Source organism: Coenobita brevimanus, chromosome 98 (assembly GCF_032717465.1).
Source record: "Coenobita brevimanus isolate Jiangsu-jjx chromosome 98, ASM3271746v2, whole genome shotgun sequence".
Lineage (NCBI taxonomy): Eukaryota > Metazoa > Arthropoda > Malacostraca > Decapoda > Coenobitidae > Coenobita > Coenobita brevimanus.
In genome coordinates this window covers 14,311,512-14,325,568 of record NC_137051.1, presented here as the reverse complement: position 1 = coordinate 14,325,568, position 14,057 = coordinate 14,311,512, and the positions used below count along the sequence as shown (strand labels likewise).

Here is a 14,057-nt window from a genome sequence, read left to right as displayed (position 1 = left end):
GATGGGAACGCTGTATTTCAGTTAGCTAAAGACATGGCCAGATTTGGGTTCTGCTTCTTTATTAATAACATCTTTTTAGCTTGAGTCGGTAATTATAAGCTGCGATTTTCATTATCTGTCGTCATTGTTGTTACATATGAGGATAGAGGTAGTGTATAATGATAATCGAATGTTTTGTTATGAGTCGTGAAATGAATCCCACAGGCTGGAGTTCGAACACATAACCCAGAAGACCGAAGTCTACGCACAACTCTTCATGTGTTTTATCTTCCCAGTTGTTGGACATATGTTGTTTTACCCTCTCCATGCCAAGGTATATGCTGTACTACGTCTTTTGGACATTTTGCAATATATACATTAATGGCCAAGCAGTCATCGCTGGACTGAATATAGTTTACATTTCGTCTCTCAGATGCAGCAGTTTTCACAAGTGGATGTTAAGCCTTCAGAATTTCCTGGATTCGCTTATACTGTCATCTTATCAGCAGCAGATTTAAAGCATGAGGAAAGTGAGGCTAGCCAGCCGTGAATGTGTAGCTGTGATAGAGCTCTCATAATGTTTCACGTGTTACACTTAATCTTCGGACAAAACCAGGACACGGCTTTTGTCTTTCACTGTACAAGGGAACACATGACAAAGATGTAGTATCTTTTAGTTTTTACCTTCAGGATTTACTCTGTCTGGTAGGTGATGTGAAATCCATAAATAAAGAAAATTACCAAGAAAGAAATACAGTATGTGCAAATGGTTAGGCCTATGAGATTGAGTTAGGATTTCAGGGGCTTGAGTGATAAGTGTTTGAGTGTCAGAACCATTTCACTGGACTTGCTGTTGGTTAGTTCTCCCTTTTTCAAGTTTTCTCTTTCCTTGCTTCCTGAACCTTAACTTACCCCATCCTTAGGTTGGAAAAAAATAGTTAAGATGATAATGATGGAACTGAATTCAAGGACCTGAAAACTTGACTTAGGATGTTTATGGCTGGAGGTTCGTAATGCTTATTAATATGATTAATTGAATGAATGAATGAAAATACTGTATACTGTATTTATCTGCACAAGATGTCTGGAATTTGGTTTGTAATATTTAGAAAATGGAAAACTTTTGTGAGGATACTTATATCTGTTGGGATTACCTGTAATAATAACTAATATGGTAACCAGTTTTATTAATAGTACATTACACTCACTGGAAATTTTATACCTGTAGGATATTCCCTTACATAAATTCAATCTTGCCTCTACAGCATGGGAGGTTTGATTCTAGATTTCACTGTGTCAAGCTACAAGGGCATTGCAGTCTTCCAGCCAGTCATCAATGGTGTTGGGGGCAATCTAGTGGCAGTGCAAGCATCACGTATCTCCACCGCCCTCCATGCTGCAGCACCACTTGGGAAGCTCCCCAAGTTTGCTGCAGAACTCTGCATCAATCCTTGTTCTGCATTCTGTGCAGGAGGTAAACAGGATGGAATTTAGTTAATGCAATTTTTACCTTTATATTCTCTCTTTTTTTATTTGCATCATATATTCCCTGCACCAGTGAGCATTTAATCCTGTGGTTATTAAGATATAAAACCTCAAATGATGATGATGATGATGATAGTTATGTTAAAGCTTGTATATTAAAAAAAAAAAAAAAAAATGGGCTATGTGGTAGTTGGGCATGTCCACCATACACTTATTTGATGTAGTGTTACCTTCAGGAGACTGTACACTGAGTGACAAGCCAGATGATTTCCTTTATTTCTGGAAGTCATTTACAGTAAACCCATGGTTAGCATGAGCCACAGTGGCACGATTTTTTTTTGTGGCACAACTTGGGGGGGGGGGGGAACTATTAGCATGACCACAGACATGGGTAACACAACACACATGCTGTAGTGCATTTTTTAACAGGTGAGTCACGTGTCAAGGTTCCATGCCAGTTCACAATCATTTCCCATGCATTCTTCACCTTTGTTAACCTTCCACACTGTCCCTCTTGCTTCCATTTGTGTTTGGCTGTGCATGTGACCTTGCAAACAATAAGCATGGGTAAACAACCTTCTGTTATGTTGGAGAAGATAAAAAATTACCAGGTTTTAAAGGGAAGTAAAAAAGGTGAATGTACCTGTGATTTAGTTTCCCATAAGAAACACCACAGAGATATACTTACACATGGTAATTAGAAAAAATAAACACTTTATATACAGGACCCTCTTTTAATGAATTTCTCTTTTAACGACCACCTAGAGCTGGCTGAACGTTACGTTCATTTAACTAATTTTCTTTTGGTAAAAAAAAATGGATGCATGGGAAACACCAACCAGTTTGGCATTCCTACACACACACACACACACACACACACACACACACACACACACACACACACACACACACACACACACACACACACACACACACACACACACACACACACCTCTCTACATCCCACAGAATGCCGCATCAGTCATTGGGTGACCAACATTGTGAGAGGAGCCATAAATAGAGCATTTATTAAGAAAGCGCTGTTTAGACCTAGCTGTATATTATTGTGTACGACTGTACAGCCGAACAACACTCTATACAGTATTTAACGATCTTTGTTCGGTAAAAGCCACGATGCCTGGGAAATTAACGAACAGCATGGTGTTCGGCTTTATTGAACTGTTGACTTTAATGTCAGTGGTCTGATACCCACTTTGGAAAGTAGAGTGACACAAGGAAGGAAAGTAGTTGGTGCTGTGAAGGCCTTGATAGGAAACAGAGGCTTGGGTGTTGCAGCTGTGCTAGGCTTGCATGAAGGAACGTTAGTGCCATCTTCAACATATGGATAGGAGACTAAGGTGTGGCATGAAAATGAAAAGTGAAGAGTGAGAGCAGTGGAGATGGGAGCACTGAGGAATGTGTATGGAGTAATTTGTGAAAGTTGCCGAGTGAGGAAGTCTGTGGACACCAGAATCAAAGAGAGTGCACTGAGATAGTATGGTCATGTGGAGAGAATGAATATTGTTAGAGTAATAAAAAAGGTATATCTGAGCCAAATAGGAGGAGGTAGGAGATGAGATAGGCCAAAGAGAAAGTGGAGGGATATGGTGGATGAGCGTGAGGAAGAGAGGTATGGAAGTCGGTGAGGCTAGGGGTCTGACAAGAGATCGAGCTGGCTGGATGAATGTTGTGAGAAGTGTATGATCAGAGACTTGACACCCCTTTTTATCGTGACAGAGTTAGGATTGACTCTGTCTGATACATTTATGTGAAGCTACATAATGTGGTGAAAGTTTTTGGCGTATCCTATAGAGCCAGGTTCCAGGAGCTTGAATGATGAGTGAATGGAAGCATGGGCTATTGGATTGGGCAAACTTGGGCTGCCTGGATGTTGCTGCTCCTTACCCTGCCCTAGGGTGGGAAAGGAGGTCCAGATGATGATGATGATGATGATGTCTGGTATCATTTAGTTTGCTACATCAAGGATGTACTCTACTGCTAAGTTAAAAGCTGCAATGAAAACCCATACTCAGACATAGTACAAATCAGTAGCAACAACAAACAAGTAATAGCATTTTATTAAGGTGGAGAAACTCTTAGTGGTGTTCAGAGGAAGAAAGCACAAAAACAGTATGCTGATTAACATCCAATTCCGTTGAGAAAAAGTGTACTATGGTAAAATGGCTGTAAACATGTAGCGAATCCTCCTTCATTCAAAGCCAGGAAGGGATAATTTCATTCCTTCACAAAGTGTCAGAGGTTGCATAGTGGTTCATACTTTTTAGAGTATGGTGTCTGCATTTGACCTTTGAGAATATTCTCAACTCACCACAAATTTATCACCTGAACAAGTATCATTAAATTTTTCTTTTTCTTTTTTTTTTTTTTTAGTCCTTTTATAATTCATAAACCTTGATTAATTTGGAAAATTATTCTGGCGTGAAAATCGTGCCACCTGTTTTATCTCTTTACTCAGACACAATTCTTTGCATGTAAACTAACATCTGCACTTCTGTGCATCATAGATATGTTTGTTCACAACAAAAGGGTTCAGAATTACTGTATTTTGCATTTTAATCATTTCATGTTTGGGGTATTAACGAATATTAAGTGCTACTGCTGTGTACAGTACTGAATATTATCATTAGTACTGATGATGTAGAGCGATAAAATTTTGCATTATTTGTGGAGGTGGAACATAAGACTCATTTTTGTATGCATATTATGGTATGGTTAGCATGAGTTTTGGTAGCACGACCCATGCATGGTACATATTCCTCATCCAAAGCAAAGGTTCACCGTACTGTGCTAGGTGAAAAGCATATTAACAATTTGATGCCAGGTGTTCTTAGGGGTTAAGGTACTCATACTCCAACCAGATGTAGCCTATAAAGGGTTACATTTGGGGCGTGGTTTGGGTTTATTATTCAGATGACTCCACTAAGAGGAAAGCGACTGGTCACTCTCACCTTACCCCCTCCGTGGCCACCGGCATCAAATGACATTTAGCCAATAAATGGCCGCAGGCGTCATTTGAGCGCGGCCTGTAAAAAACAGCGAAAATTTTTGAGAAGTGAACGAACGTTCTGAACGTCTTCAAACTGACCAACACTACACCCCCATACATCCCATCAAGCAGTTCAGAGGCTGCTGCTGTGGTGAGTGGATTTTCTATTTTTTTTGCTCATGGCCATGCCTGAACAAGCACAGCTACACCCGTTATCTCGACCCAGACAGAAAATATCATCTTTATCCTCCCTTGTGAAACACACACAACCACCCTGTTTACGATTATGAATAAATACTGGCATAAACAAAAAGACATGATAATAAGAGAAAAATACATTTTTGTCTTGGTATCTTTACCTGTTTGCTCAGGTTTGTTTTACTAGTTTGGATCATTTGATGCAGTGCGACTTGTGGAAAGCTGTGAAAAATTTTGGGAAGTGAACAAACATCTGGGACATGAGACTGACCTTCACTTCACACTCGCACACCTCATTTGTCAGTTCACCACCTGCTGCCGTGATGAGTGGATGAACAATTTTTTCGCTCGTGGCCATGCCTAAACACACATAGTTATACCCATTTTCTCGACCCAGTCAGAAAATATCATCTTTCTCCTCCCTTGCGAAACACACACAACCACCCTGTTTATGATTACACTGGTTTACAAAAAATTTGAGGCAAGCATGAAATTAGGTGTCCTAACCCAATTTTGGGGTGCTGATTTCAGATTCGAAATCCGTTTTCACTCATCACCTCTAGTTTTTGAGATATACATGTATACATGTATGTACTTGTATACATATAGGCCTAGACCCAAAATATTTGTCAAAAATCCATTTACCGTCCTATTTTCTTGGAACTTGGTTTAAAGTGTGCGCCACAACAAGTTCAAACATGTCAAGCACTACACGCAGAAGGACTGGGGGTCTAGGAGCACTTTCGTGCCTGGGAAACACAGTGCCCAAGAAAATCCTCTGGTGGACATGAACAAGATTCTTCTTCCCCCTCTTCATATCAAGCTTGGCCTTATGAAGAATTTCAAGAAGGCCATAGACAAGGAGGGCATCTTCATCGGACCTCAGATCCGGGAGGTGCTGAAGGATGAGGTATTCGAGGGGAAGCTCACCTTGAAGGAATTGAGAGCATGGGAAGCATTTAAGGTAGTCTGCCATGGCTTCCTTGGTAATACATAGGCACTAGATTACCAAGAGCGTGTCGAGAAGTTGTCGCAGGCTTATCAGGATATGGGGTGCCGAATGTCTCTCAAGATTCACTTTCTCCACTCCCACCTCAACTTCTTCCCCCAGAACTTTGGAGCAGTAAGTGACGAACATGGGGAAAGATTCCACCAAGATATTACTAAGATGGAGAGCAACTACCAAGGCAAGTGGAACCCCAGCATGATGGGGGACTTCTGCTGGATGCTCCTGCATGACATCCCAGAGGCAAAGTACACCAGATCATCCAAAAAAATCACTTCTGACTGTCTGTAGTACTATGGTGTGTATATATGCTTATATCCAAGTTATGGTAATATTTAGTTCTGTCAGCGTTCTGTGTCTGTTTTGTTTCGTTCTGTAATATTCCATTTTAATAAATGAAATAAACTCATTATATTATAAATATATGCATTATAAGAAAAAAAGGTATATGTGAAAGCAAAAAAACTAGAGGTGACAGAGCAAAACTGTTTAGAAATTTGAATTAAGGATATCAAAATTAGTCAAAAACACCTATTCACATGCTTGCCTCAGTTTTTTTTTTTTTTTTTTTTTTTTTTTTTTTTTGTAAACCAGTGTTATAAGTAAACACAGCCATAAATCAAAAAGACAAGAAAATAAAAGAAAAATTTATTTTTATTTGGTATCTTTACCTATTTGCTCAGGTTTATTGTACTGTTTTGAATCATTTTACATATTCTTTGCCTTTTACAAGCATAACAGGAAATGTTTCCTTGTTCACATGATGCTTTCGTGGGTAGAAAGGCCTCCCTTCCCTTCCTGCTAATCAGCTTTTGCGAGGTGCAAATGACAGATCATCTCACATTTCAGCCCTCACTCTCCAGACTCAAGGGATGACGTTTATCTCACTTAAGTCTGAAAACAGAAACTTCTCACCTCCCTTTTCCAAGAAACTCCACTGCTCAAACTTCAAAAATAAAACGATACTACCATAAATACGACAAACACTGAAAAATGCAAAATAAATTCATAATATAATTTTTTAAATTCTCGCATATTATGTACTTAAGAACTTCAAAATATACATATCTAGTTATTTCACGCCTTTTCAACACCATTGACAATGTTTTTTGGTTAAAAAAAAAAGTGCAATGTTGTGTCTCTGTAATACCTATGTGTGACTAGTATGAGCTGCCTAAATTTACGCAACTTCCGCATTGGATTACACGCCACAGGATGGGTCTAGGAAGCTGAAATTTGCACTGTCAGGTGCATCAGAACTTCCTCTTCAATATGGTGAGGAAAAAAATTCAGTTTTTGAAACTTCAGAAAATGGCCCCACCATCAGCCAGGGGTGCACGTAAAATTCCGGACATACGGCCATAGAGGAGTTAAATGTCAGGGCTACATAGCATAACCCCAGGCTACTTAGCTTCTGATCGGAGAGTAAAGAAGTGGATCATGGATGGATGGATAATTATGTATTCCTTGTACTACAGAACATTTAATCCTGTGGTCATATAGATTTTTGTGTATACAGAGTTTTATCCTTTAATGATCCAAACCCAGTTTGTGTTCCAGCTGAATAGGAGAATCTGCAGCAAGGTCTCTGAACTTGGAGAGGACATGAATCTAAAGAAAGAGGAAACCCAAGTAGGCTACCCTGTACAATTCTTCCCCTCCATGTTCCATAGGTACAATCCTTCCCTCTCATATCTCATAGGAGGTACAAGACTGCTTGTTGGAAGTATCAGTACTGCTTGCAAAACAGTACAGTATGCAGGGTGGTAGGGTTCACCACATTCCAGTGTCAGTAAAAAGAGGAGGTCTCCAACATCCAGCACCCTTCGTTATTGTACTTAATTTATTTTGCCTTCAACCACTACCATTACCTTTGTCTTTGATTTCCTTACCATAAGTCATTTTGTCAGTTCTTCACTCCTGCTACTGATATTAAGTAAACCAACTCTCTTACAGCTGGCCATCCTAGAACAGCACGAGTTTTGCTGTCACTTGTTGTGCCTGGTCATCTGGTGTTCATGTATACCATATCCTACCTGAAGGCAGGACACACCTCACTCACACCAATTTTTGTCGTTACATACCTCCTTGCTGCCTTCCTGCAGGTTAGTGTTTATCTCAGTATTCATATACTGTATGCATAATCACTTCACTCTGAGGATGTATATTTGTCATTGATTAGGTTGCCAACAGATGATTTTATTAAACACTGAATTGTTACAGCTTATGCAGTTCTACTTGCAAATACTGGACTAGAAGTTGGTGGATTAGTGCAGAGTTTTGGTAATGTCTGTTAGCGTCATGCCTTGAGGTTAAATGTAGAAAAGAGTAAAGTGGTGGTAATCGAGAGAGAAGGTGACTCCCAGTGTGATGTTACAGTGAATGGAGAGAGACTGGAATCAGTGAGAGTTCAAATATGTGGGTACAGTCAGGGGTGCACCTGGGGGGGGGGGCCTGGCCCCCCCCCCTTAGCTCTGTGGGTCCTTTAAAAATTTGTATATATTTATCTCGATAACAGCAAAACATGAAATATTGGCAAGTACAAACAAAGAGTAACACATGAACCAGCAGCTCTCTGACTCTAAACCTGCATATGACCTCCCAGTAATTATCGGATTACCTGACCTCACCTCGATATGGGCCCCCCCCTTAGAAAATTCCTGGGTGCGCCCCTGGGTACAGTGATAGAAAAGAGAGGAAAGTGTGCAAAAGATGCGGAAAGTAGAGTGACACAAGGAAGGAAAGTAGGTAGTGCTATGAAGGCCTTGATAAGAAACAGAGGCTTGAGTGTTGCAGTTGCACTAGAGTTCCATAAATGTGTTAGTGCCAACTTTAACATATGGATGTGAAACTATGGTGTGGCATGAAAATAAAAAGTCAAGAGTGAGAGCAGTGGAGATGGGACTGCTGAGGACTGTATGTGGAATACAGAGAGTGGATAGGATACAAAATACTGTAATGTGATTTGTGAAGGATGCGGAATGAGGAAGTCTGTGGACACCAGAATCGAAGAGAGTGTACTGAGATTGTATGGTCATGTGGAGAGAATGGATAACAATAGAGGTGAAAAAAGTATATCTGAGGGAATTTGAAGGTGGAAGGAGGCAAGGTAGGTCATGGAGAAGGTGGAGGGATATGGTGGACGAGTGTGTGAGGAAGAGAGGTATGGAAGTTGGTAAGGCCAGGGGACTGACAAGAGATCAGGCTAGCTAGATGAATGTTGTGAGAAAAAGTGCATGATCAGGGATTTGGCACCCCTTTTTAACATGACAGCATTCGGATTGACTCAGTTGGATAGGTTTACGTGAAGCTACATGATGTGGTGAAAGTTTTTGGCGTATCAGGTAGAGCCAGGATTCCATAGGCTTGAATGATGAGTTTATGGAAGCGTGGCCCATTGGATTGGGCTGTCTTGGGCTATCTGGACATTGCTACTCCTCACCCTGCCCTAGGGTGGGAAAGAAGGTCTGACTGATAATGACGATGATGATGATGATACAGCTGAGGAAAGGAGGCCTTTCTTTGGTTAAGTAAGACCAGCTAGTGAGGACTAGAGAATATGGTAATGCAAAAAAAATCATGATTGTATAAAGACAACCATATCTGACAAATTAGTGAACAGCAACAACAACAAAAGTTACTGTTGCTAGTGCATGTGCAATACGTACAGTATTTAAGTGATGTGAAATTTATCTAAGATGATGTGAAGAGTGGAAGGAATGCTGATGTGGTGTAATGTGAATATACTAGGGAAGATGTTGTTGGAGTGAAAGAGTTAAAATTTTGTTTGTGTTTTTATTTTTGTTTTTGTTTTGCTTTTGAAGGCTGCAACATGCTTGCATGCATCAGCCTTGGTCACTGAATGGCAGCTCTCCATGCTGCCATTCAGTGACCGGGGTTCCCCGGAACCCTAGGGTTCCACGAGAGGTCGCTAGGGGTTCCGAGAGAAATAGTGATAATTAGGCTAATCATATGTAAATGCATTTTTGAGTCATCTTTGTGTTTAATTTCATATTCGTAATTTTACTATACACATACGGCACATTCCTGGAAAATTCTTGGGTATTATGTTAAAGTTTTAACCTGTTATATCATTTAATAGTATAATAATTATAGGAAGTATATTTAGCGACGTCCTTACGGCGCCAGTATGAAACCACCTTTAGTGGTTAGAAGTCAGGAGCTATACGTGACGAATCCATGTATCATCAAATGACTCACCTGAGTACACATGCACGGTCTCCATCAGTCCCGTACGTACTTCCTGGCATGCTGGTACAGTCCCTCATTCACCCACATTATTTAGTAAATGTTACCCATCATTTAGGGATTTTATATGAATTTAAAGTTTAAGTATGTTTATGATTTTTTGTTAGTTTATGAGAAGTTTGTGTGTGTGTGTGTTTCTCTCTCTCTCTCTCTCTCTCTCTTGCTTTCTGTTCCAAAGTTAGGGCTTGTGTGCCTTAATTTGCTTTAGTGTTATTTGTTTAAGTTTTATTTATCAAGCTATTGTAGTAGTAATAGTAGCTATTATCTGTTTTCCTTCAGTTTATATGTGTTATATATGATATTGGTTATTTATGTTTATTTTTTGTGTTTCACTTTCATCTTAAATGTCGGGACCAACTGCCCAGCCCCGGGCTCCAACGCTTCTCATGGGGCAGTGTAGGATTGGATGATGGATGGATGGATGTGAATGAAAACCTCTGTATGAGGTCTCTTGAACAAGCAGTTTGATTTCAGTTATTTATTTATTTTTATTTATTTATTAGTATATTTTTTTGCATTGTCAATAAACTTGAAATAAATGTAAGTTATTTTTTGCTCAGACCAGTTATCAGAAAAATATATTATGTTCTTCTTATGAATTTTAAGTTTATACAGGAGAAAGAAATATGTTAATAATGATATATAATAATTTTTATGTAAGGATTCACTGAGACATGAAAATTATTTCAAGTGTTCCATAAGGGTAAAAAGGTTGAGAAATGCTGCTCTAATCATACCTTCTAGAACACTCTCCATTACCTTCATTATCTGGTCTGAAAGCTTTATGTTTCTGTAATTTCCCCTTTCCAGAGCATCACACTTCCCCTTGAACACATTTACCATTACACTTTTCAACCAGTCATCTGGGAAAACACACTCATAAAATTTTATTTATAAGGACAGTGACTCACCGCACTCCTATATCTCCTGAGGCTTTCAACATTTCAGCAATCCAGCATTCAGTCAGCCCAGACACACCTGCTGCCTTTCCCACCTACATCCTGCCTATTGCCCTGCTTACAGTTGCAGTGTCAGTCAAAGGCCAAGGGCCAGACACCGGATCTGCTGGCTCCAAACCTTCTGTCCTAGTCAAACTCCTCATTCAACAACCAGCTGTAATGCTCTTTCCGTGTGTCATTAATATCCCTACTGTTCACCACTGCCCATCCTTCATCATTTTTCACACATTGCTTACCTATGATATCTCTATTACCCCTTTTTGTCTGATTTGCCACCTTAAAAATCGTATTCTTCCCTTCCACACAATTTAGGTATTCAAGTAAAAGTCTCTGTACACAGACTTCGCCCTGTAAACCTCTTTTCTAGCCCTACGCATACCAGCAAAGTATTCCTCTTTGTTACCACACTTCTACTATTCCCAGAAAAGCCTTCTTTTCTCATTAACTGCAGCTTCTACATCCTTATCTCACCACCAGGTCACATTATGTCTTGGTGGGCCTCTTGTTCATCCCCATACTGAATCAGCAACTCTCAAGCAGTTGGTCTTTGAGGGCTCTGTACTGTCATTAACACTTCCATCCACGTTTCCCTGTTCAGCCACCACTCTCCTCATCATGCTAGGGAAGGCATCCCTTACTGCTTGTTTTTTCAACTTCCATGTTCTCCTCCTTGGTGCATAGGTCCTCTTCTTCATCACCCACTCCTTAAGCACCATGTCACGTATCAATAACTTGTGTTGCTGCACGCACTACTTGCTCCCCATCACATTAACATCCCTCATTTACCTCCAGTCAGCCCTCCTGACCGGGAAATAGTCTATCTGGCTGCTATTTCCCCCAAACTCGTATGTAATCAACCTACTCTCTCTTTTCCTAAAGTTTGTGTTGCACACAGTCATGTTCGTTCCCTCCCCAGACTCGAGTATCCTTTCCCCTTCCTCATTTCTTGTACCATATGCACATCCCCCATGTATTCCTTCATAGCCTTGAGACATGTTGTTATGTAGGTGGCAGTTTGGGCATTGTTGTTATTTGAGCTAATCCCTGCAGTCCAGTGACAGATGTTCTGTTTTAATTTTGCTATATCCTAGCAGTTTTTTCAGCCCAAGAGACTTCACAAGCTGGAGAGGATTGATATAGCCCTCTTTAACCCTTACACCTAGGGGGGTCTTAGTGAAGTTGAATAAATGAACCAGAAAATAGCAGGAAGAAACTACAAAAAGATGTAACTTGGTTAAATTGTTAAACTTGACTTTCATTCTTACTGTTAATTACGGTATTATAAAGCAAGTTCTCTCTTCCAAGGTTGCAATACTGCTGTATGTGGCACATGTGATGGTGCACTGGATGTGGAAGACATCCATTGACCCAGACAACTCCGCAATTCCCTACCTCACTGCCCTGGGGGACCTTCTTGGCACTGGACTCCTTGCCATTGCCTTCCACTTCCTCTATCTTGTTGGAGATGGTGATTCTGATCTTGGAGACTAGATGGTGGAAATGTATGATGGTGACTAATATTTGCTATTCAAAGGGGAAGGGAGTGGAGAAAAATATTTTCTCAGTTTGTAAGATGAGATGATGATAATATGTGATACAGTGACTGATATCTGTTATTTAGGCAGAAGGGAGTACTGTATAAAAAAAAAATGCTCTCAGTTGATGAGTCGGACTTTGAAAAGATGGTGAAAGATTGGAGAGATAGTGGCATGGTGCTTTTATAATTTTTTCTTAGTAACCCTGAATTTAGTAAACAGGCAGTGGAAAAGGAAATAGTAAATATCACTGACCACAATATGAAGAGGTATGGTTATTTACTTCAGTAAGAAAAAACTAATATCCAGTGAAAGTAATTAAGGTAGGCTTGAAGCTCAGACTTTTTCTGACGAATTAGCTCATGTCCTTTTTTTTTTGACAGTGATTTGGATGGCATGACTTAGTGATAATCCAAAGCTGAGTTAAAATTTAAGTTACCTATATCACAAACACATCGTACAGCTATGTTTTTAGTCTCACCTTAGCACAAAGTACTTTTTAGTAGTACAGAAAATAATGAGAGAGTTATCAGCCTATTTAGAGTATTATGAACATAGATTATTGCCTGTATTCTTAGCATAAACTCTTTTCTCACTCCAGTTCTCCAAGTTAGTAGTTAATCTCACTCCATGATCATTACATTGAGTTTTGTGAACCATCTAAAGTTTATCAGGACAGTATTTGATTGTGTTCACTCACTGCTGCTGCTGTCAGTGGCTTGTCATTATGACCTTTAAATCACTAAAAATTATGGTGCTCATTCCTGGTTGTCAGTTATTGTTGGAAGCAATGGTTGTACAAGTTGAATGCTTAATTATGTGCGGTCTCACCTACTGTACTGTTAATTTGTAATGAGAAGTCTCATCCTGTTTTCATCTTAATATTTTGAAACATAACTTAAATATTCTCATGATCTGCTTTCTGATTGTACAATAACATGATGTTGTGATGAGTGGATGACCCATTGTGTTTTATTAAAAACTTGCTTGGCATTTTTGGTAATATATATATTTTTTTATCAGTCACTGCAGTATTAATGTGCTAGCTATTTAATCTTAATACAAGACTACATTATTACCTTTCATTATGTAAAGTTTTAGCTGACTCACAAATAGCATTATCTGTCTCATACAATAAAACTTAGGAGGTTTTAGTCTTTTCACCAGTGATATAATCTGACTAATATAACAGGCAATAGATAGTTATAGATTGTTTTACATTGTAGAGCTTTATTTACTTACTGCCCAGTAAATCATCAGACACAGGAGAGACTGGTTATTGTATAGTTAACCGGGAGGTTTTATCATCCTACACAAGGTACTGTACAAGACAACTATTCACACAGAGAAATTTAAGAGGCTTTGCTGATGGACGGCCTGAATTTTCATTACTGGAACCCCTTATGCTTTGCTGATGGACTACCTGAATTTTCATTACCATAACCACTCACTTTATGCAATTAATGTATCCAGATCATGTTTTGCATATTAGGAATAGAGTAATTGGTACCATAAGAACCATTGTTTTATAGCTAACATGTTCCCCAAATACTGAAACTGACCCTAACATCCCGATTTATATCTTATAAGAAAATTTTTGTATCCTCTTTGATAATGAT

At 39.4% G+C, this 14,057-nt stretch overlaps 1 protein-coding gene across 1 annotated transcript in view; it reads left to right on the top strand.

Moving 5' to 3' along the window:
- LOC145414119 (solute carrier family 41 member 1-like) overlaps positions 1–12,724 on the top strand; it is a 96,651-nt gene extending 83,927 nt beyond the window's left edge. The window contains exons 8-10 of the mRNA XM_080283677.1: positions 1,245–1,453; positions 7,632–7,780; positions 12,209–12,724. Coding sequence (XP_080139803.1) covers positions 1,245–1,453; positions 7,632–7,780; positions 12,209–12,394 — 544 coding nt within the window. The 3' untranslated portion in view covers positions 12,395–12,724. The remainder of the gene's footprint in view (positions 1–1,244; positions 1,454–7,631; positions 7,781–12,208) is intronic.
- The last annotated feature ends 1,333 nt before the right edge of the window (positions 12,725–14,057 follow it).